Source organism: Mustela erminea, chromosome 4 (genome assembly GCF_009829155.1).
Source record: "Mustela erminea isolate mMusErm1 chromosome 4, mMusErm1.Pri, whole genome shotgun sequence".
Taxonomy (NCBI): domain Eukaryota; kingdom Metazoa; phylum Chordata; class Mammalia; order Carnivora; family Mustelidae; genus Mustela; species Mustela erminea.
The window spans coordinates 9,072,961-9,097,550 of record NC_045617.1 but is presented as its reverse complement, the minus strand read 5'-3'; the positions used below and the strand labels follow the sequence as shown (position 1 = coordinate 9,097,550).

General features: G+C 40.5%; 1 protein-coding gene across 1 annotated transcript in view; it reads left to right on the top strand.

The window, feature by feature from the left end:
• TULP4 (TUB like protein 4) overlaps positions 1-24,590 on the top strand; it is a 169,749-nt gene that overhangs the window by 94,216 nt on the left and 50,943 nt on the right. The window contains exon 3 of the mRNA XM_032338605.1: positions 6,509-6,670. Within this exon, the coding sequence (XP_032194496.1) occupies positions 6,509-6,670 (162 nt within the window). The remainder of the gene's footprint in view (positions 1-6,508; positions 6,671-24,590) is intronic.

The window sequence follows — 24,590 nt, the reverse complement described above, 5'->3', positions numbered from 1 at the left end:
AAAGGGACTATCCAACAAGAAGATCTAACACTTGCAAATATTTATTGCAAGTGTTATGCAATAAATTTAAAAATTTATGCCCCCACCTTGGAAGCATCCAAAACATAAAACAGTAACAAACATGAAGGAACTCACCGATAATAATACAATAATAGTAGGAGACTTTAACAACCCACTTATATCAATGGACAGATCATCTAAGCAGAAAAACAAAGAAGCAATGACTTGGAATGACACACTGGATGAGATGGGCTTAACAGATATTTTCAGAACATTTCATCCTAAAGCAGCAGAATATACATTCTTTTCAAGTGTACATGGGATATCTTCCAGTGTAGATCAGGCCTCAGCAGGTACAAAAGGATTGAAAACATACCAGGCATATTTTCTGACTACAATGCTATGAAGTTTGAAGTCAGCCACAAGAAAAACTTTGGAAAGATCACAAATACATGGGGGTTGAACAACATGCTACTAAAGAATAAATCAGTCAACCAGGAAATTAAAGAAGAAATTTAAAAAATACATAGAAACAAATGAAAACATGGTGGTTCAAAACCTCTGGGCTACAGCAAAAGCAGTCCTAAAAGGGAACTGTATAGCAAGATAGTCCTACCTCAAGAAGCAAGAAAATTTTCAAATAAACAACCTAACCTTACGCCTAAAGGAGCAAGAAAAAGAACAAATGAAGCCTAAAGCCATCAGAAAGGAAATAATGAAGATCAGAGCAGAAATAAATGATACCAAATAAATGGTATCAGAAAACTGTGGAATAAAGCAATGAAACCAGGAGCTTACTCTTTGAAAAAAATTAATGAAATTGATAAACCACTAGTCAGACTTCTCAAAAAGAAAAGAGAAAGGACCCAAATAAATCAAATGACAAATGAGAGAAGACAAATAAAAACTAACACCACAGAAATACAACTATAAGAGAAGATTATGAAAAATTATATGCCAATAAATTGGACAGTTTGGAAGAAATGGATGAATTTCCAGAAACATATAAACTACCAAAACTGAAACAGGAAGAAAAATAGGAAACTTAAACAGACTGATAACCAGCAAAGAAATAGAATCTGTAATCAAAAACCTCTCAACAAACTAAAGTCCAGGGCCAGATGGCATCACAGGGGAATTGTACCAAACATTTAAAGAAGTGTTAATACCTATTCTTCTCAAACTATTTCAGAAAATAGAAACAGAAGGAAAACTCCCAAACTCCTTCTGTGAGGCCAGCATTACCCTGATTCTAAAACCAAACCACTAAAAACGTGAACCACAAGCCCTTATCCCTAATGAACACAATGCAAAAATTCTAGCAAATTACTAGCAAATTGAATCAAAAGGTATACACTTAAAGAGTTATTTCATCAAAATCAAGTAGAATTTATTCCTGGGCTGCAAGGGTGGTTCAGTGCTTGCAAATCAAACAACGTGATATACCACATCAACAAAAGAAAGAATAAGGACCTTAGGATCCTCTCAATAAATGTAGAAAAAGCATTAGGCAAAGTACAATACCCATTCATAAGAACAAACCCTCAACAAAGTAGGGATCGAGGGAACATACCTCAATCTCATGAAGGCCATGTACAAAAAACCTACAGCTAATATCTTCCTCATTGAGGAGAAACAGAGCATTTCCTCTGCGGTCAAGAGAGGGATGTCCACTCTCTCCAGTTACTTCACAGAGTATGGAAGTCCTAGCTGCAGTAATCAGTTAACAAAAAGCAATAAAAGACATCCAAACTGGCAAGGAGGAAGTTAAGCCTTCACTATTTGCAAACAACATGCTACTCTATATAGAAAACCTAAAGGACTCCACCAAAAAATTGTTAGAACTGATAACTGAATTCAGTAAAGCCACAGGATACAAAATCAACATATGGAAATCTGGTGCGTTTCTATACTCTAGTAATGAATCAGCAGAAAGAGAAGTCAAGGAATCAATCCCATTTATAACTGCACCAAAAACCATAACATACCTGGGAATAAAGTTAACCAAAGAGGTAAAAGGTCTGTCCTCTGAAAATTATAAAACACCAATGAAAGAAAGTGAAGATGACACAAAGAAATGGAAAACATTCCATGCTCATGGATCAGAAGAATAAGTATTGTTAAAATGTCTATATTACCCAGAGCAATCTACACATTTAATGCAATCCCTATCAAAATACCACCAGCATTTTTCCACAGAGCTAGAACAAACAGTCCTGAAATTTGTATGGAACCACAGAAGACCCTGAACAGCCAAAGCAATGTTGAAAAAGAAGAGCAAAGCTGGAGGTAGCACTTCAAGTTATATCATAAAGCTTAAGACAGTATGGCACTAGCACAAAAACAGACATGTAGATCAGTGGAACAGAATAAAAATCCCAGAAATGAACCCACAACTTATATGGTTAATTAATCTTTGATGAAGCAGGAAAGAATATCCAGTGGAAAAAAAGACAATCTCTTTGACAAATGGTGTTGGGAAAACTGGACAGCTACATGCAAAAGAATGAAACTGTACCACTGTCTTACACCACACACCAAAATAAATTTAAAATGGATGAAAGGCCTAAATGTGAGACAGGAAACCTTCCAAATCCTAGAGGAGAATATAAGCAGTGACTTCTATGACACTGGCCACAGAAACTTGTTATTAGATATATCTGTTGAGGGAAGGGAAACAAAAGCAAAAATGAACTGTTGGAACTTCATCAAGATAAAAGACTTCTGCACAGCAAAGGAAACAACAAAACCAAAAGGCATCCTTCAGAATGGGAGAAGATAATTTGCCAATGATATATCTGATAAAATGTTAGTATCCAGAATCTATAAAGAACTTATAAATCTCAACACCCCAAAACCAAATAATTTAGTTTAAAAAGAGACAGAAGATATGAATAGATACTTTCCCGAAGAAGACATACAGATAGCTGACAGACACATGAAAAGATGCTCAACATCACTCATCATCAGGGAAATACAAATCAAAACTACAATGAGATATCACCCCACACCTGTCAGAATGGCTACAGTTAACACAGGAAACAACAGATGTTGGCGGGGAGACAGAAAGGGGAAACCTTTTGCAAAGATGGCAGGAAAGCAAACTGATACAGACACCCTGGAAAACAGTATGGAGTTTCCTCAAAAAGTTAGAAATAGAGCCACCCTACAATCTAGCAGTTGCACTACTAGGTATTTACCCGAAGGATACAAAAATATTGATTTGAAGGGATACATGCACCCCGATGTTTATAGCAACATTATCAACAGTAGCCCTCGACTGATGAATGGATAAAGATGTGATATGCATTACACACACACAGTGGAATACTACTCAGCCAGCAAAAAAGAATGAAATCTTGCCATTTGTGACGATATAGGTGGAGCTAGAGAGTATTATGCTATGCAAAATAAGTCAGTCAGAGAAAGAAAAATACTGTACGATTTCACTCGTGGAATTTAAGAAATAAAACAGATGAAATAGAAGAAAATTTAAAAAAAAAAAGTAACAAGCCAGAAAACAGACTTAACCATAGAGAACAAACTGAGGGTTGCTGGAGGGGAGGTGGGCAGGGGATGGGGTAAATGGTTGATGGGAATTAAGGAAGGCACTTGTGATGAGCACTGGGTGTTGTATCTGACTGATGACTCACTAAATTCTACACCTGAAACTAATATTACATTGTGTTAACTAACTAGAATTTAAATAACTTAAAAATGCAGATTAATACTGTAAATGTATTTTCCTTATGATTTGCTTAATAACATTTTCTTTTCTCTAGCTCAGGAGAGTGTAAGAATACAGTATATAATAGCTATAATATACAAAATATATATTAATTGACTGGTTTTTTGCTCTTCATAAGGCTTCAGGTCAACAGCAGGCTATTAATAGTAGTTTTGGGGGGAGTCAAAAGTTCATGTGGATTTTCAGCTGCATAGGGTTCAGCCCTCCAATGCCCTGAGTTGTTCAGAGGTCAACCATATCATAAAAGGATCACCATAATAACTCTAGGTAACATCCAAGGAATCTTTTTGACATGGTGCTGAAACAACTGAATGTCTATATTTAAAAACAAAAAAGCCCTTGAGGCACCTGGGTGGCTCAGTCAGCTAAGCACCTGCCTTCAGCTCAGGTCATGATCTCAGTGACCCCTGGTGGGGGGTGGGGGAGCTCCCTACTTGTGCTCACTCTGTCTTTCAAATAAATAAATATTAAAAAAACAACAACAAGCCTTGATTCTGACATTATCCTCTGTACAAAAATTAATTCAAAATAAATCGCGGATGTAAATGTAAAAACTAAACTATTCTGGAAACCCTGAGTTTGCAACCTTGGATTAGGTAAACATTCAGTGGGATTGGACATAAAAAGCATGAACCATAAAAGAAAAAGAACTGATACTGGACTTCATCAAAATTTAAGGCTTTTTGAAAGATACCACTAAGAAAATGCAAAGGCAAGCCACAGAGTAAGAGAAATTATTTGCAGCATACATATCTGACAAAGGATTATATCTGGGATTTTTATAATACAATAAGGTGGAAAACTCATATATTCATATATACACAGACATAATATATACATCTGTATGAATATTCATACACATAACACATATATATGAATAAATGAATAGATACCTATAGCAAGGGATTTGAACAGACATGTCCCAAGAGATGATGTGCAAATGATCAGGAGGTATGTGAAATGTTCAGTGTGGCTGCATTGGAGAAATGCAAATTAAGAGCACAGTGTTCTGTTACCACGGACGTACTGGAACAGCTAACACGAAAGAGACTGAAGTACCAAGTGTCGGTGAGACTTGGACGTGCTGGTACTCTCACACACTGCTGGGAGTATAACATGGCCTAACCACTTCGGAAAATAGTTTGGTAATTTCATATGCAGTTAAACTTAACACTTACCATACGGTCCAGCAATTAATTCCACTCTTAGGTATTTATTTACTTAAGGGAAATGAAACTATGTGTCTACAAAGAGTCTTGCACATGAATGTTGATAGCAATTTTATAATAGCCAAACAGTGAAAATAACCTAAAAGCCTGGCAATTTGGGTGGATAAATAAACTGTGGTCTATTGATACAACGGAATACTACTCATCCGTGAAGAGGAATGAACTGCTGACGCACACACGAATTTAGAATACTCCCAAACCATAGTAGTGAGTAAAAGCAGCCATACACAAAGTGAGCATATTAGATACACGGTTCCATTCGTGTGCAATTCAAGAATAAGCAGCCCGTGAGAGAAATTAGATCACTCTTGCCTTGGACCAAGGGTGAGGGTAGGGAATTGACTTCTGAGGGGGAACTTTATTTTATTGTATATAAATTATACCTCAGTAAAATTGATTTTTTAAAAAGATAAATACTATAAGCAACTACTTGCCAGCAGTTTGGAAAACGTACATAAACTGGAAAAATTTTTAAATAATTCAATAAAACTGACTCAACAAAAGAAGAAAAAGCTATAAAGTTTCATTAGTACTAAAACTATTAAGTAAATTAAAGCAGTGGTTAAAATTATTCCTACAAAAAAATTTAGAGCCAGATAGTTTTATAGGCACGTTACATCAAACTTTCAAGCAATAGGTATCCCAGATTATACAGATTCTTCCAGGCAGTGGAACAAGAGGAAGAACTGTCCAGCTCATTCTGAGAGGTCAACATAACCTTGAGAAATCCAGACAAATGCATTACAGTAAAGGAAATCAGAAGTTTATTTTACTCATGAATACAGCTGTAGAAGTTCTAAATTCATTAGTATACCAACTTCGGCTGTATCTATAAAAGACAGTACTTCACCTCCAAGCTGGGCTGCTTCTAGGCATGCCAGGGTAGTATAATTTGAGGAAATCTGTAGAAGTAATTGACTACACTAATAGAATAAAAGATTTTAAAAATGTGGTTATTGAATAAATGCAATAAACTCATTTGATAAGTTTGTGTGATTTTCCAGTTACATTTTTTTTTTCATTTTGATTAAGGGAATATTGTTAGCAAAATTGGGAAAGTCATGTAATAAGAGACTGAGAACTTTCCTATTTTGATAAGTGACCCAGAGACACTGATGGAGAATCTATTACTGTGGGTGGGAGGCAGAAAGCAAGGACACTGAATGGTTTTTGGTGAGGCCATTCACCAGACGTGTGTGAATAAGAATAAGTTACTTACCACCCCCCCCACCCCCGTGTCTTTTTTCTCCATAAAATGGACATAACACCTCCCTTGAACAAGGCTTAAAGAATTAACATATGTGAAGCACTTAGCACTGCACTGACACTTGCTTTTCAAATGATATCTTTTATATATTTTTTTAATCTTTTATATTATATATTAGTGTTATAATACATATATTTTACATAATGTTCTCTTTAAGGCCATCTGACTCTTAGCCAAAGGCTAAGTTAATGACTGTAGCCTTTGATAAAAGTGCTTTCCCTTTCTAATTACAATTGACACCTTTTGTCTATGTGTGTCTCAAAGGTGAGTGATTTCACGTGGAGCCATGATGGGACTCAAGCACTCATTTCATATCGAGACGGGTTTGTCCTGGTTGGTTCTGTCAGCGGACAAAGACACTGGTCATCCGAGATCAACTTGGAAAGTCAAATCACATGTGGCATATGGACTCCTGATGACCAACAGGTAAAGCCTCCTGAATACAGGTGTGTAATGTTAAAACCATCTGAGCTGAAGAGGAAGTGAATTGCATACAGTCACACAGGGAAGGGATGGGGGAGGGGGAAGGCGGCTCAGAAGCCTCTAAATGAATCTTAAAAGTGCAGAACAACAACTATGTCCAGGTAAAAATTGAAACAAAACTTTTAAGTGAACCATAGAGTGGAGAAATAGTATTTCCCATCAGTATGGGAAACACTGGGTTGGCATTTTAGAAAATATTCATGCAAATATTCCTTTTAATCTTCATAAATAGTTGATAAATGGATAATGGCCATAATGTTTCACCAAGGAAAGTTCAGCTAGTCAGTATTCATATGGTAGAAGAGTATGCATTTTCAGGAGACAGATACAAAATCACATAGGATATGGTTTCACTTATTAGCAAAGAAAATAAAATGATACAGATGATATACTCGTTAATGATAAGAGTTCAATCAAAGGATTCTTACTCATTGCTGGTAATAATGTGTACTGAACGTATGGGGAAGCAGTTTGGGCAGAATATGTCAAAAGTCTTAAAAATTGTTGTTCACTTTGACCTGTTAATATACTTTAAGAATTTATCTAAAAGAAATAAAAAGGAAGAAAATAAAAGTTATAGTTATTAAAGCATTATTTAGGATAGTAAAAATTCAGCAGCAGCCTACTTGTCTAAAAATAGAGTGGTTAAGTAACTGTGGTTTTACCACGGAAAGAATTATATAATAAGTAGTTCAGAAAGTTGTGAGTTGTGGTTATGAAGGCGGTATAATAATCTGGAAGAGCTCTTATGGTATAATGTTGACCAAAAAAATCAGGAATATGAGACAGTGTATGTGGTGTGATTACCATGTCGAACTGCAACCAAAAGAAACCCATCCACGAGCTGGAAAGATCTGGAAGGAGACAAAATGCCGCAGGTAGGTTGTTTATAGTGATGAGCTTTTGGGTCATTTTCTAAAACCCAATTTTAAAATATTCTTTATCTATTTTACTTTCATGATAAAATAATATATAGCCTAATAAAATTACATATTGATAATTCATTTTTTAAGTAAAAAGGTTGGCCAGGTAAAACCTTTGTAAATATGAAGCTTGTGTTTTCCAAGCACAGCAAAATCCATAAAATGCCAGGACATTTCATAGCAGAGATTTTAGTTCATTATTGGTAAAAGCAAGCCATATAAAGGGAACCATAACTTTCATTTTTTAATCTTTTTTCTTTTAATTCTTCTTCTTTTTTTTTTTTCAAATACAAGTGGTCAGTATTTCTTCTCTTTCTTCTCAAAATTACTACTATGAGAGCTGCAAAGAAACAGTTGCAAGTCCAAGTTTCTTCCACGGCTCTGAGGCTCCTAGGTACCCCGCGCATATGTGTGTTTTCAGGTGTTTACTGCCCCTAGAGTCGCTCTGAGAAGTCAGCTGCGGCCCATTCAGTGGCCTTGCCCACACACCTCTCTGCACGTTTCCTTCTCTGTGGTGGGGGTGTGAATTATTTCCTGCTCTTTCCCCCTGGCTTTTGTAATCAGATGAGCGAACAGATGTGAAAGCACTTACACGTGTGGAAGTGAAAGTCTTGGCTTCACATTCTTCCCTTGCCTCGAGAGATGGAACGTGGGAGGCTCGTGTCCCAGTGTCCTGATAAGCTACGCCTGCTGGACAGACATACTTGGAGAGTGACAGGCACAGGACCCAGACATGCCAGGGGCACAGTGGGCAAGACTTGGCACCTACCTTTGTTGTGCTGGGGGACCACAAACGTCCCTCACTGCATCCAGCAACGTTGCTGGGGTAGCAGACACCGTGGAGTGGTGGGCACGAGGGAGTGCAGATGGGCTACAGCTTTAAAGCCAGGCAGAGGCACTTGGGCTTGGCTCTGTAGACCTGTCTGCAGGATCAGAGAGTGATCCTGGCTGGTTGTTGGTCTCCTGGCCTACAAACTCTGTCTAAAAGACTGCTTTTACTGGTTCTGTATTTGGGGCTAGCAGCTAGGGTGTCATTCAGGGAAGGTGCTGCACTCACTGCCTTTAAGAAAGGTTGCAGACCCCTGAAGCAATGAGGGTCCTTCTAAGAATTTAACGTAGAGAAGGGATGGACAGGATACTCCCATCAGTCATACTTGAACCAAGACATGGAAAAATAATATTCCTTCCTCCTTGTCTGTCACTCTTTCATACCTCTTGCTTGGTTCGAAAATGATTAATGAGAAAAAAGTATGAAGACAATTCAATATGTAATGCCCTGAGCTCTTTACAGTGGGAGCTGATGTTCAAAGCTGTACCTCCTCCTCTTCCCTTGCCCCAGAGGATCCCCTGCACTTAGCAGAGTAAAACATCATTCAGATGAATCCGCCTCTTCCCATCTTGAGATACTCATCCTACAGGACTTCAGGTTGTTTCCTAACTTTTTAAAATGTAAGCAGTACTATTTTACAAGTGAGTTTGAGAGTCAAGCTCTTTTCCTGTTTGTCATATATTTTCTTCAGTTTAGAGTGGTGTTTTCTGTACCCTTTTGGGGATTATAGACTACTTTAAGTATCAGGTGGAAATTGGGAACCCTTTTCCTGGAAAAATGTGCACACGTACATATATGTTTGTATGCATCACTTCGCACAGGATGCTGGGAGCCCGTAGGATTCCATGCACGAACACTCCCCCTTCAGATTCCTGATCTAGACAGTCTAGAGTGATACTTGGGGTCATCTTCCGCAACTTTCTGGTACGCATGTATTCAAACATTGCAGAAAAGCTGAAAGAATGTACATGCCTTAAATTCACCAACTAATTGTTTCCTGTATTTGTGCGCGCCCTCCTCCTCTCCCCCTTCCTGCCCCGCTTTCTCCTTCCTTTCATACACGCACACATTTTTGCAGGATTATTTTTGAAAATAAGTTGTGTGCATCACTTCGAAATATTTCAACATGTTTGTTGTAAGAATAAAATTTTTCTCCTACATTATCGCCCCCAAGAAATTAGCACTGTTTGCTCGTAGCTCCCTAATTGTTACAAGAATGTGTTTTGTAAGCTTTTCTTTCTTTCTTTCTTTCTTTCTTTTTTTTTTTTTGGTTATTTAGAACTGGGATCCAGGTTATGTACAGCAACTGTTTATTATATCTTCTGTCTAGAAAAATTAACTCTTTTTGTTTATTTTTTGACATTACCTTTCTCACAAGTGTAATGCAGTAACTTTGTAGAATAGTCCGCAGTCTAGGCTTGTACCATTGTTTATCCATAGTATTACTTAACTTCTACTAGCCTCTATTTTCCATCATCTGGAAGTTAGGCTGAGATCAGGTTTGGACTAAACAGTTCGGGTAAGGATGGTCATTCACACGGAGCCACATTAAAAGGCGTATAATGTCTTGTGATCCCACTATGAGGATCACAAGAGGAGAGGAGAGTCTGATGGAACTTTCGTAAAAGCAAAACTACTTTTCAAAACTTATTAATTTCATCTGTACGTATAGCGGATTTTTTCAAGCGATGTGTTTTAAGTCAGGTTAAAACTTGTCTTCCATTAAATTGCAAGAAGGGAATGTGACTTAGTGTCCTCGGGCTGCCGTAGAGAATTCTACAGGCTGGAGGGCTTAGACATCAGGCGTTTATCTCTCACAGGTCTGGAGGATGGAAGCCCAGGATCAGGCATTGGCAGGCTTGGTTGTTCTTGAAGCCTCTCTCCTTGGCTGGCAGGTGGCCCCCATCTTCCTGTGTCCTCACATGGCCTTTCCTCTGTGTGCTCATCCCCAGTATAGCTTCCTTTTCATATAAGGACACCAATTCTGTTGGTTTCGGGCCCTCTCCTTTCGATCTCATCTAACCTTCATTACCTCTTTATAGGCTCCATCTCCAAGTACAGTCACATTAGGGCTTAGGGCTACAGTGTATAAATTTTGAGGGGGATACAAACATTCGGTCCATAACAGCCTTGTAAAAAATATGAGTCTTCAAGAAATATTTTGAAGAATAGAAAATTCTCAGAGAAGACACTTATATAAATTTAGCTTGATAAACTTGAGATGTTTTATAAATGGAACAGTCTTTGTAGGGCTTGGAAGAAAAAGCAAATGATATAAATAGAAAATGTCAGAAATAAATACAAATATGACTGGGGAAAAAATTTCTGTGGGTCCCAAGTTGATCAGGAGTCATGCAGCAGTGAAGCTTTTGCCATTTCTAGGAAACACCCAGCGTCATAGCACAGTATGTAGGGGGAGAATGCAGAGTTCCCTCTACAGTCTCCAGGGCTCTGGGAGAACACCGTGCCTCTGGCTACAGGAAAGTGCTCTGAGACGCCTGCATTTACACATGACCATCTAGCGTTCTCCGAGTCTTATGTGAGCATCGCTCCCTCTGAGAGCCTTTGAACCAGAGAAGGTTGCTGAGAACGTGAGATGCGTTTCCATCAGGAAGTCAGAGAGGCCAGTGCATAAGTCACGTGTGTAGACACCGCCGTGACTCTCCTAGAACAGCCAATGGCTGGTGGACCTGTGTCCCGGGAAGATAGGACAGAAGGAAAAAGCCTCAGACTCACATCTGAGGAACTGAGGTCAGAAGAGGAAGAAGGAGTGCACCTGCACCCGTGCGGGAAGAAAATCCCAGTCCCGCCCTTCTCGGGAGAACACCTTGCAAGAAGCAGGCTCCCAGGAAGCCCCTTCTGCCCTGGGCACAGGAGGTCTGCCAAGAACTGCTTCTCCGGCTGGTGCTTTGTCTCCTCTTCCCGGTGCCCTCATCTACCATGCTCCTGGAGAGCGGCACATGCGGAGTTTGGGTGCCTGAACCGCTTGAATTTATTTTATGGGGATCTGGAGGCGCCAAAGCTGTGTACACTTCAGGAGGTAGCAACAGCCGTTGTCACACCCAGCGCAGCCCCAGGTCAGATGCCAGGCGGCTCCTCCGGCGCTCACTTCGGCAGCGCCTTCACTACAGTTGGAATAATACAGAGATTAGCTTGGCCTGTGCGCAGGGGTGACACACAGACGTCATGTGGTTCAACCCGGCCTCACCACTTCCTCCCTGACTCGGGTCCTTTACAGGGATCTCAGTCCTCGCCCGTTGGTCTTGCTTTGCAGCTGATCCTGTGTTCTCCTCGGGCAGACCTCTCTCCTGAGGCTCCCAGAGCTGCGGAGCTCTTTCCTCACGTGACGCCCGTTCTCCAGGCAGCCCGGGGCTTGACGTCGTCCCCCTCCACTGCCCAGCGCCCCCAATACTCCGACTGCGTTCTCTGTGATCCCAGGCCGCGTATCCAGGCCTCCTGCTTTCCGGACACCGCTCTCCCAGCCGGCAGCGAGGCCTCGATGGCCAAGTCCGGTCATGTCTTTCCGTCCTTGTCTTTCCTTTTCCCAGTACCACCCCGCACAGCCTGCTCCTGGAAACCCTCCCGGCCGCCAGCTTTGCTGACCCAGCCTGCGCGGCTCCGGTGCTCGCCCCTCGTTCGTACCTGGTCCACTTCCCTAGCTGGCCAGTGGTGGGCGTTTCCCCTTTCTTCTGTTCTCGGGTGATTTCTCCCACTGCCACCGCTCGCCAGCCCCCACCTGAGCGTGCAGGCTGCCCAGGCTGCGAGCTTTGTGAACCATCTGTCCCTCTTGTCCCTCCTGCTGAGCACTCGATGCCCGGATCCTGCTCAGATCCAGCTCGGTCCCAGCTCAGCTCGTCAGTTTCCCGCCCTGCCCCGGCCTCTGTTGCTGGTCACTTGCACCCAGCGGGGGAGGTGCCCCGACCTTGCCCTCTTCCTGGTCTTCACCTTCCGCTTAGTCACTAGGGCCTAGGGATTCCACTTCTTAAATCTTTGTGTGTCAGGGATTATTTATTTATGTTCAAAGGCTCAAGATGGTTACGTGCAGACCAGCTTGAATGAAAGGGCGTCCGCTCTCACGCCCCTTGCATCCTGTAACGGGGCTGCGGGACCGGCCACTTGCAGCTTCTCCTTGTCGCTCCTCCGCTGCAGCGTGGTTCCCTGGCTGGTTCCTGCTCTTCGTCAGTGGCTGCTTCTGGCTCCGTGAGCTGCCCCTTTCTTGCTTCCTGAGCAGTGAAGGAATGAGTGACTTTTCAAATCTTTGAAGTTATTTCAAGATCTCCCTTTGCCTGCTGCCACAGCCTGCAAACTGTTCCTCGCAGAGTTCCGTGGAGCTGCCTTCGTAGGGCAGGCGATGGAGGGAGCTGCGGGGAGGAGGGGCCAGGAGCACCCGACCAGAGCCCCAGGCACCTCCACTTCTGTTTTAGGTAGAAATTGGAATATGTCTTGCATTTTGTTTTTGAGGGAAAATCTATAACAGAGACATGAGTCTGGTTATGTTTCCTGTTTATTAAGTTTTAAAACAATAGTTCTTAAAAGTCCAATATCACTACTACTAGACTTATGATGAAAAATTTACAAAGCAAACAAAACATAGACACCTTTCATTCCTGGTACCATCCCTCCCACTCCCTGATTCCTGCTCTCTGTGGCAACCACTTTTAATTCTCTGCGTTCCTCTCCATATTTTGAATGATGGGCTTGTTTGGTCAGATCTTGATTTTTTGGACTCCAGTATTCTCTACTAACTTCCTACCTGGAAAACGAGAAGCTGGCTCTCTTGGAATGCCCCTTTCTATACGAGCCCCTCAGCGTGCTCCTGGCTGCATGGCTGGTCATTTCTGTGCTCAAAGTGTGATTCACAGATGACGGACAGACACACTACATAGGGTTGCATTGCCTGCTTCGTGCACTGTTGGCTTTGGCCACAGTTAGTAATGTTGCCTTACCTGTTGCTTAATTGTCTGTGTATCGATCTCAGGTTAATTCCTACCCCCCCCAACAGAAAAATATTAGAAATCTCCTCTGAATGAGTTTCATCACTTGGGAGGTGATTTTCTGGCACTGGTTTTCCCAGGGCCCTTGGCTCCCTGCCCTAGCCACGCTGACTCCCTGTGCCTTGGTTCCCTTCTCTCCTCTGGTGTGGAATCCTCCCCTACTTCTGCAATCACCTTGATTTTGTGGTCTGGTGGAACTCTTATCATGGTGGAACATTTCTTCCAGGTGTTGGAAATTTCAAGATGGTTGTATTTTTAGCTGGGACACCGCAACCCCTTTGCAACCTGTGCTTTCAGCTCTTTGGTATTTTCTTTTCTCTTTCTGAAAATCTTATTACTTAGATGTTGCCCTTCTAGATTGATGATCTGATTTTAATATCCTTTCTCTCCCAGTTTCTTTGCTTTGCTTTGCTTGCTTATCCTATTTTCTGGGCAATATTCTAAGCTATATCTTCCAAATTCTTTGACTTTAAAAATTAGCACTATTTTTAATTTTTAAGAACTCTTTTTTGTTTTCTGATTGTGCTTTAAAAAAAAACAACATTATTTGTGGAGGATGAAACAACATGAAGATATTAATTGGAAGTTTTGTAGTATCTTTCTGTATTTTTCATTGTCTTTTTCCTTCAGATTCTTTCTGGCTTTGTTTTGGCTTCTTTTCTTCATATTAGATGCTTTTATCAGCTGTCTTGTTGGCACTGGTCATCTGCTCATATTTAAGAGATGGAGACCAAAAAATGACCTGGACACTGGGCAGTGGTGGTATTCTTTTTTTTTTTTTTTTTAAGATTTTATTTATTTGACAGAGAGAGATCAAAGTAGGCAGAGAGGCAGTCAGAGAGAGAGAGAAGGAAGCAGGCTCCCTGCTGAGCAGAGAGCCCGATGTAGGGCTTGATCCCAGAAACCTGAGATCATGACCTGAGCCGAAGGCAGAGGCTTAACCCACTGAGCCACCCAGGCGCCCCCGGTGGTGGCATTCTTAACGGATGGGCTTCGCTGTAGGGCGGCCACTGGACCTGTCCTTGCACATGTCCCTCATCTGGTGACTGAGGTGGGCTCGTTTCCGGCACCCAGTTGCCAAGCTTTCCCCATAGGCCCCTGAGCTGTGTCTGTGTCCGTCCCCCGTCCTGGGCTTCTGTTCAGCAACTCCAGCAGGTCAGACAGATGCACACCTGTCCGCGTGCACAGGAGAGGATGTATGGGCCTGTTCATTTTCAGGACTTCCACCCAATCCTCCTGTCTTCTCCCCACCCTCACGTCCACTTTAGAAAGGTCTTTGGCTTTTGTGACAGACATCAACTTACTCCCTGTCTTCCTCCTTGCTGTAGGTTTGGGCTTCAGTTTGCTCGGGTCTGTTTGGCCACTTACCATGCATCCATTGCTTTCCAGTTTCCAGATGTTGGCTTCTCTGTCTGCTGGCTTCCTCTCTCCAGGTCTCTGTTAGAGTTTCCTGCACATTACTGTTAACTGAGAGTTTGGGAAGGTGTCCAGGCTATCACTTTCTAGTGACTCTCCATCACTTTCTAGCCTCTTCTCTGGGAAGAGAGAGTGTAGTGTGTAGGAGAGTGGAAGAGAGCGCAAGAGGAAGAAGAATTCTTCCTGCTCTCTCTTCCGCTCTCCTACACACTAGCCACAGTGGACTGCCTTGTTTCCTATATCCATATTTCTCTCCTACCTTTGCACATGCTATTCCTCCTGCCCTTGTCCATTGTCTGACCAGGGAAGTTCCACCTGTCCTTGAAGACTCAACCCAAACGTCACCTCTGTACAGTCTGCTGCCCTCCCATCTCCATACCCAGGCAGAGTTACAGTGAGTCTGGCTCGCTGGTGCTGGTGTTCCAGGAGCGCCTCCTGGGTACCACGAACACATTTCGTAACATTTTCCACATTGTGTTGTAACTGTGGTTGTGTGTTTTCTTCCCTCCCATATGTGAGGGCAGGCACCACGCCTCATTCCTCCTTATAGCTGGGACTCCTTGGGGCAGTAGTGTAGGCATGCAGTGAGTGAAGGAAGAATGCTTTCCTTGCAAGGGCCAGCTTCCCTTCTCTCCGTGCCTGGAGACCAAGTCCATGGCCTCGCCTCAGGAATTGCCATATTCCCTACCCATCCCCAAATACCACACGCACGCACGCACGCACACACGTACACAAGAGGGATGCCTGGTTTACTCTGCATACCCTGTCCTGGGAGAACCCAGCGTTAGATTTTCATTCATTCTGTTTTATACAGAAAATACTATTTTATGCAGAGAAATCTAAATTTGGGGAGTTTTCCATATCTGCTAGTATTGGTATGGAGATTTCATTAGTTGTGACTGATTAGATTTAGGTACTTTTTGTTTTATTTTCATTTTTCAGACTATATGGTTATTGCTCCTTTAGAAGGCAGTTTGAATGGGGATCCTAATGTCTGAATTCTTCTTCCTGCTCAAATCCAAAAGCAGTTTCTGGATGTGAATCATTGTCAGTTTAACCCTAACCCATGGTATAGAAAATCCAGCTCAGTGAGAATTATTAGATATTAGGATACCCTGCCAAGAAAATACACGTGATCTCCTTGGATGAAAGCCTTTGCAAGATGACATGTTCCTGTTTCTTGGCACAGTGCCCCTGCAGTGCTGCCTGAGGACAGCAGGATAGAATTGATGACATCTTCACAGACCACCTACCCTAAGACTTGTTTTCACCTCTTCTTCCTGCGTCATATCTGTCCTCTCTTTACCTCTCTCCAACAGTTCTTTACTCTATAGAAATGACAATTTTTATTTATCCTGAGCCAACAGACTTTTTCGCATTACGATTGTGAAATGCTACTCTTTATCCAGTGTGCCTGTGACACAGATTCATGATGAACATCCTGGATTTACCCAAGAAGGAAACTTTAAGCCTCTCTTCCTTTAATGAGGATACAAGTCAGTATTTTTTAAAAAATCATAAAGGCAAATGCTTATTGTTCATCAGCTTTGGAAGTACTGATAATTACTTCACAGAGTTTATCCAGATGATGAGAGATGCATGCCATGATGAAATTATACAGCAGAGATGTTGTCTGATGATTATGAACTTAGAAAAGATATCAAGAACACAATCTCATACAGTAAAGGAAAGAGAACTAGACTTTTAAAAATACATTTTCTTCCCCCACTATGTAGATGGCCCCCTCTTAACAGTGGTTTGACTTATGATACTTTGACATTATGCTGGTGCAAAGGCGGAATGCATTTAAGTAGAAACCATCCTTCACATTTTGAATTTTGAATTTGAATCTCCTCCCCGGCTAGCGTGGCACTCTTGTGGTGCTGGGCAGAAGCTGCGGCTCCCAGTCCTCTGTGCAGTCATGGGGGTGAGCAGCCAGTATCCTTCTGGCCTCAGACAACCAGTCTGGTTTTCCCTTTCAGTACAGCATTGAATAAATTTCAGGAGAGATTCAACACTTCATTGTAAACTAAGCTTTGTGTTGGATGATTTTGCTCAGCTGTAGGGGCACACCATCATGGGCTGAGCTGTGACAGTCAGTAGCTTAAGTGTATCGTAGGCATTTCCAGGTTAGGGTATTTTCAACTTATGATGGGTTCATGGAGATCTAACCCCATCATAAGTCAAGGAAGATCAGTAAGGCACAATCTATAAGGGAAAACTATGATTTCAACAGATACATGCTATACCTGACCTTCAGTTACAATAAAGAACCAGCAGTTTCTCCTTCGGAATGTTCTGTTAGGAAAAAGATATTCGTCACATGGTTGGAATATTTTAAGTATTTGCTGCAGGTGTTCTTAGTCCTAATGAAATACAGGTATACGCCTGTATACCTTATGTAGTAGATTCTAAGATGTAAGTGAACGGAATTTTTGGAATTATGATTGTATTTTAATATCCATGTAAAGGAATCTTCCCTATTTAAAAGAATATTCAGGAGGTTCCTGGGTGGCTCAGTGGGTTAAGCATCTGCCTTCGGCTCAGGTCATAATTCCAGAGTCCTGGGATGAGCCTAGCTTCTGGCACCCTGCTCAGCGAGGAGCCTGCTTCTCCTCCCTCTGCTACTCCCCCTGCTTGTGCTCGCTCTTTCACACTCTCTCTTTCGCAAATAAATAAAATCTAAAAAAAAAAAAGTTTAAAGACTGTTCAGTAGAAATTCTCCTTGCTTAGAAGGCTGTTGTTTGGGGGGCACCTGGGTGGCTCAGTGGGTTAAGCCTCTGCCTTTGGCTCAGGTTATGATCTCAGGGTCCTGGGATCGAGCTCCACATCGGGCTCTCTGCTTGGCAGGGAGCCTGCTTCCTCCTCTCTCTCTCCACCTGCCTCTCTGCCTACTTGTGATCTCTCTCTGTCGAATGAATTAATAAATAAAAATCTTTAATAATAAAAAAAAAAAAGGTGGCTGTTTGGTGAGAAATGAGAATTCTTCACCTAGTATGGTTTTTTTGCTAAATGTCCAGACTTAGTTTTCCAGGACTAGAGGTAATATTTGTTTATAAACACTAAAACTTTTTAAAAGAAGGAGGTCTTGGGGTACCTGGGTGGCACAACCAGCTAAGCTTCCGAGTCTTCATTTTGGTTCCAGTCATGATCTTGAGGTCATGAGATGAGCCCCACGTCAGGCCCCACACTTGGCAGGCAGTCTGCTGGAGATTCTGTCCCTCTGCCCCTCCCCGAGCTCGGGCTCATGCTACCGCTCGCTCGCTCTCAAATAAATCTTTAAAAAAAAAAAAAAAAAAAAAGGTCTTAAGTAATTAAATAGACCTAATACTTCCTGAGGCACTTTAAACCATGATTTCAAATTAAGTAGAAGTCTGGGTCAGTGCATCTTAAACAAGCCCAAGGTAAGAGTTTCCGTTTTTCCAGTTTAGCACCTACAGGTATAAGTGGGGCGACATCTTCTCCTCCAGCCTCTGTTCTGCTGTGTTACTGCTTTGTTGTTTTTGTGTTCTTTGACCTAGGAAGAGGGAAGGTGTACTCTTTTTCCTTTGGGGCTCAAAGTGTAGGTCCCGAGGCTCTTCTCTGCAGCAGGAAGGAGGTTTTTCACAAAGCGTAGTCCCTCCTTAGCTGACATGTGGCATCCGCTGCTGTGACCAATGACCCTGAGTCCCGCAGTGTTTGTGCGGCACCTTTAAATCCTGCTGGTGCCGGGACGGGGACAGCAGTGAGAAAAATCACTGCAAATACCTGTCACACCTTTGCGGCATCTATGAAAGGAAAGCTGGCTTTATGTACATACCTTGCAAAAAATAGAACGTGTATTTCCCATTTGGAGTGGAGTCAAGTCAGGACTTGAGTGTTTAGGAGCAAGGTCATTAGAAGGGAGATTCCAGTGCAGTCTTTTTAATTTACTTAGTTCAAATAATTTTAAAACTAAAAATTTTACATCGTTTCTACACATCTTTTCAGAGCTATTGCTGAAAAAGAGACTATCTTAGATACTAATATACATCTAAAGCTTGAACACATTAATCAGTTACAAAAAGTAATTATTCATTTACTGTTTAAGTATAAGGTTATGATTGAAGTATCAGCCTAGAACTCAAGGAGATTTGCTAACTCTCCAGAAGTATTTAAGTGATAAATAATTCTGGAGGGTTTTTTAATTAGATAATTTTTAAACTGTGATTATTAAAAGATCAGTAGCACATCAAAAATAAATAAGGAACCCACAAAATATCCCCTTAAAAAATAAATAAGGAACCCACAAAAATAAATTAGGAACCAACCCAAATTGCCACATTTGCCTTTTTAGCCTTTTATTCTTTGTTTAAATTTGCTATACGTAAAGTAAATCCCCAGTAGCATGGCTTATTTCATTATAAACCTCTTCGGAACGTGGCATTTCCTTCCATAACTCTACAGGCTGTGCTGACACCGCCTGTTTACTTCAAAGAAGGCTCTTGTCAGATTGAAGCAAATAACTTGTCTGGTACTTAGATTAGCCTTGGCTGTAGAGGAGGACATCTGTTGCATCCGAGGAGACGGCTTTTGTTCTGAAGCTTTTCTTCATCTTACACTGTAACACGGAAACAGCTTACAAAGGAAACTTTACAAAGTCATGTAAATCTTTGTTTCTCAGCTGAAAAAGTGGTGTTGCCACCACAGTTTTTTTAAATAAAAAGTAAATGGCTGATATTTGACAAAACATGTAATGACTACCTCATAGATGAGGGCAACTCTTTGACAGAATAAAACCTAGCAAACCAAATTTAAAAGAATCACAGTATACTCTTTCCAAGGAGTTTTTTATTCACTTGAGAAAATATTTACCTTTGCTGGCTCATCAAGTGCTGGTGTTTGGAGTGACTCCTCTGACTGACTGCCCCTGGTTTTTCACCTGGTCTTTTAAGGTGGTAAGTATAAGTAATTCTAAGTAATATATAGTATTACTAAACATATAGTAGTATTACATTACATTACTGTATATTATATATATATATCTCTCTTACATATATTACTATATGTAGTATATCATATACTATATATTATAGTATCGTGTAATTAAATAATATATGGTATTATAAGTAATATATAGTAATTATAAGTGCCGCTATCAGTTTTAGCTTCACTGGAAAGACTTGAAAGCCATTGTGCTCAACACAGCCCAACAAAAAAGAAATGTGCAGAGCTTTCTCACATAAGCTCTTTTACTCAAATTATTCATCATTTTTAATATCCACCAACTCACTAGAATGACCCCTCAGTGATCCGTTCCAATGCTAAAGACCCACAGTCATGAGAGAACTGAAAGTAGGTTAAAGGACCTGTGGAATAGAGCTCCTATCTAGCAGTTTGTGGGAACAACTTTGAAATCAGATTTAGTTGAAACCGTTGGGAAAAGTGATTTTCTTCCTTGCTTCCCCATTAGATTTTCTCATGACTTTTCGGTAGTGTGTGTACTGCAAAAGGGAAGCCCATTTTATTTTAAGCCTTAAACGGAACATATATAGGAATGGTTTTTGCCAAAATAGGCAGGGAGGATGTGAACAACAAAGAAAATAATAGAAACATACTTAGGAAGAGAAGTCAGGAGATAGCCTCCCACCCTTTGTGGCTATCTTAATGCAACTCACTGTTGACACTGTTTAGTTTTTTTTTAGATGTTTCTTTTTTCTTATGCTGGAAGTTCTGTTGAGCTCTTCATAGGAGAAAATAGATTTCTTTAGCAAAAACAGGTGCAGATACTATGTTTATACTTTTTTTGTCAATGCTGTTTTATTTGACTGACAATGGTAATTAAGCTGTTTAAAAATTAAATTGTTCTTTATTATCTCTAGGCTTGGATCATTGATGAATCGCTATATAGAATACTCAGTATAGACAAATTATAAAATACATTAAATAAAATTTTTCTTGAAATCTACATTGAACAGTTTAGTTTAAGAATGAAAGATGGAGGGATGTCTGGGTGGCTCAGTCAGTAAAGTGTCTGACTTCAGCTCAGGTCATGATCCTGGGGTCCTGAGATCAAGTCCGGCACTGGGCTCCCTGCTTAGCAGGGAGCCTGTTTGTCCCTTTGCCTGCCATTCCCCCTGCTTGTGCACTCTCTCTCCGACAAATAAATAAAATCTTAAAAAAAAAAAAAAAGTGAAAGATGGGAAGCAATTATTCATATACATGGATTATTAAGTGTGTCTTCTGAAAGAGTATGTTGGGCAGGAGCAACATCAGTAATGGGTTTGAATAGCAGCCCTGGACCCTCCTTCCCCAAACAGACACAACAAATCAACAATACACCAACCAATTCCCTTTGTGAGAAATCCAAAAACTAGTTGAAAGTCTCCTGCGCCCCCAAGGGGAGTGTGAAACCAGCCACGGCAAAGCTGGTAGGAAAATTCAAAATACCATCTTGCCATAATCACTACCCCTGGCAAAGTGCAATTTGATTGGGAGATAACCCCCAGCCCCCAGCTTCTCCCCAGGAAGAAAAGGAAAGAACTGAATCATATGTCTAACATTGTGATTTTTTTCTGGGCATGGCTGAAGCACTGGCTTCTGTCTCACCCACCTCAGAGGGCTAACAGGATGCGTGGGGGCCACTGAGAACTAAGATAGTGATTTGAATTAGTGAGGCAGTACTCACAAGAGTCCCTCCCCCTCATCCAGTGCAGAGTGAACAAGAGAGGAAAATAAAGACAAAAGGACTATGATACTGGCATAATACAATTAACAAGATTACAATAATAAATTCTTTCCTATCAATAATTACTTTAAATGTAAATGGATTAAACTCCCCAGTAAAAGGACATGAAGTAGTTGAATGGATTAACAAAAAAACAAGGTCCAACCCTGTGTTGCCTACAGGATGCTCTTTAGATTTAAGGTCAGATGTATGCTAAAAGTAAAAGGATGGAAAAAGGTAACTCCATGCAAATGTTAGCCAAAAGAGAGCAGGGGTGACCGTATTTATAGCACACAAAATGGACTTTAAGTCAGAAACTGTCACAAGGGACAAAGAAAGACATTATATAATGGGAAAAAGGCTAGTTTGCCTGGAAGATAGAACAATTATAAATATATGTGCATGTCAAATCAGAAAACCTAAATACATAAAACCCTAAATACGTAAAGCAAACATTGATAGAACTGTGGAAAGAGAAATGAACTGCAATATACATAGTAATGGTAGGAGACTTCACTATTCCACTTGTAGTACCAGTTAGTATATCCAGACAGAAAATCTGTAAAGAAGCAGTGGACTTCAACAACACTATAAACCAAGTGGGCCTAATATCTACATAGAACATTTCACCCCATAGAAGCAGAATATACTTTCTTCTGAAGAACACAAGAAACATTCTCCAGGATAGTTCAGGGGTTAGATCACAAAATGAGTCTTAACAAATTTAAGAAAACTGAAATTGCATCAAGTATCCTTTCAAGTCACAGCGGAATGAAACTAGAAATGAATAGAAGTAATCCTGGAAAATTCACAAATAAGTGAAAATTTAAGAATACACCCTTGAGGGACACCTGGGTGGCTCAGTTGGTTAAGCAGCTGCCTTCGGCTCAGGTCATGATCCCAGCATCCTGGGATCGAGTCCCACATTGGGCTCCTTGCTCGGCAGGGAGCCTGCTTCTCCCTTTGCCTCTGCCTCTGCCTGCCATTCTGTCTGCCGGTGCTCGCTCTCTCCCTCTCTCTCTCTGATAAATAAATAAAATCTTTAAAAAAAAATTAAAAAAAAAAAGAATATACCCTTGATTAACCAAATGAGCCAATGAAGAAGTCAAAAGGGAAATTAGAAAATACCTTGAAACTAATGAAAATGAAAACACAACATGCCAGAACTTGCAGGATGTAGCAAAAGTTGTACAAAGAGGGAAGTTTATAGAAATAAATAGTTTATAGTAATAAATATTGACTAAGAAGGAAGATCTCAAACAATCTAACTTTATACCTCAAGGAACTAGAAAAAGGAGAACAAACTTAGCCCAAGTTAGCAGAAGGAAAGGGATACTAAGATTTAGAGCAAAGATAAAATGAAGTGGAAAATAGAAAAGCAATAGAAAAAATGAAACTAAGAGTTGATTTCTTTTTTTAAAGACCAACAAAATTGACAAAATTAAGTAAAAAAAAAAAAAGATGACTCAAGTAAAATCAGAAATTATTTGGCTGGGTCAGTCAGTAGAACATACGACTCTTGATCTCTGGGTTTTAAGTTCGAGCCACACATTGGGTATAGAGATTCCTTAAAAACGAAAACTTTACAAAAGGAAGAAGAAAGAGGAGATGTTGCAAATAATGTCACAGAAATAAAAAAGGATCATTAGGGACTACTAAGAACAATTCCATGCCAACAAATTGATAACCTAGAAGAGATATATAAATTCCTGGAAACATACAACTTATCAAGACTGAATCATGAAGAAATAGAAAATCTGAGCAGACTTCTAACTAGCAATAAGATTGAATCAGTAATCAAAAATCTCACAAGAAAGAAAATGCCAGGACCAGATGGCTTAATTGGTGAATTCTGCCAAACATTTAAAGAATTAACACCATTCTTTCTCTCTCTCTTCCAAAAACTTGAAGAGCAGGGAACACTTCCAAACTTATTTTAAGTGGCTAGCATTACCCTGATACCAAAGCTTGACAAAGACACCATAAGAAAAGAAAATTACAGACCAATATCCCTGATGAATGTAGATGCAAAAATCCTCAACAGAATACTAGTAAACTGAATTAAGCAGCAAGTTAAAAGGATCATATGCACTAATCAAGTGGGATTTATTCCTGGTCGGCAAGCATGATCAACATATGAAAACCAACTAATGTGATACACCATAATAACAGAACATAGGATAAGAATCATATGATCCCCCTCAAAGATGCAGAAAAAAACATTTGACAAAATTTAACACCTTGTGTAAAGAAAAAAACCTAAACAAACTAGGAATAGAAGGAAACTACTTTAACATAATAAAGGCATGTATGAAGGTCCCACAGTTAATACCAGTTTTAGCTCTGGGATCAAGAACAAGACAAGGATGACCAGTCTCTCCGTCTCTATTCAACATAGTACTAGGAATTTTAGAGCAATTGGGCAAGAAGAAGAAATAAAAGACATTTAAATAGGAAAGGAAAAAGTAAAACTGTTTACAGATAATACAATCTTATAGATAGAAACCCTTGAAGAGTACACACCCACCCACACACAAACCGTTAGAATAAACAAATTCAATATGGGCACCTGGGTTGCTCAAGCATCTGCCTTCGGCTCAGGTCATGATCTCAGGGTCCTGGGATCAAGCCCCACATCGGGCTCCCTGCTCAGCAGGAAGCCTGCTTCTCCCTCTCCCACTCTCCCCGCTTGTGTTCCCTCTCTTGCTGCCTTTCTCTCTGTCAAAATAAATAAACAAAATCTTAAAAAAATAATAAATGCAATAAAGTTGCAAGATCAAAATCAATACACAGAAATCAGTTGCATTTTTATATACTGGCAATGAACTGTTTGAAAATAAAATGAGGAAAACAATCCCTATGTGCAATAGCATTAGAAGAATAAATGACTAAATCTAACCAAGGAGGTGAAAGGCTTGTATAGTGAAAACTAAACACTAATGAAAGAAAGAAGACACAAATAAATGGGAAACTTACCATGTTCATGGACTGAAGACTTAATATTGCTAAAATGTCC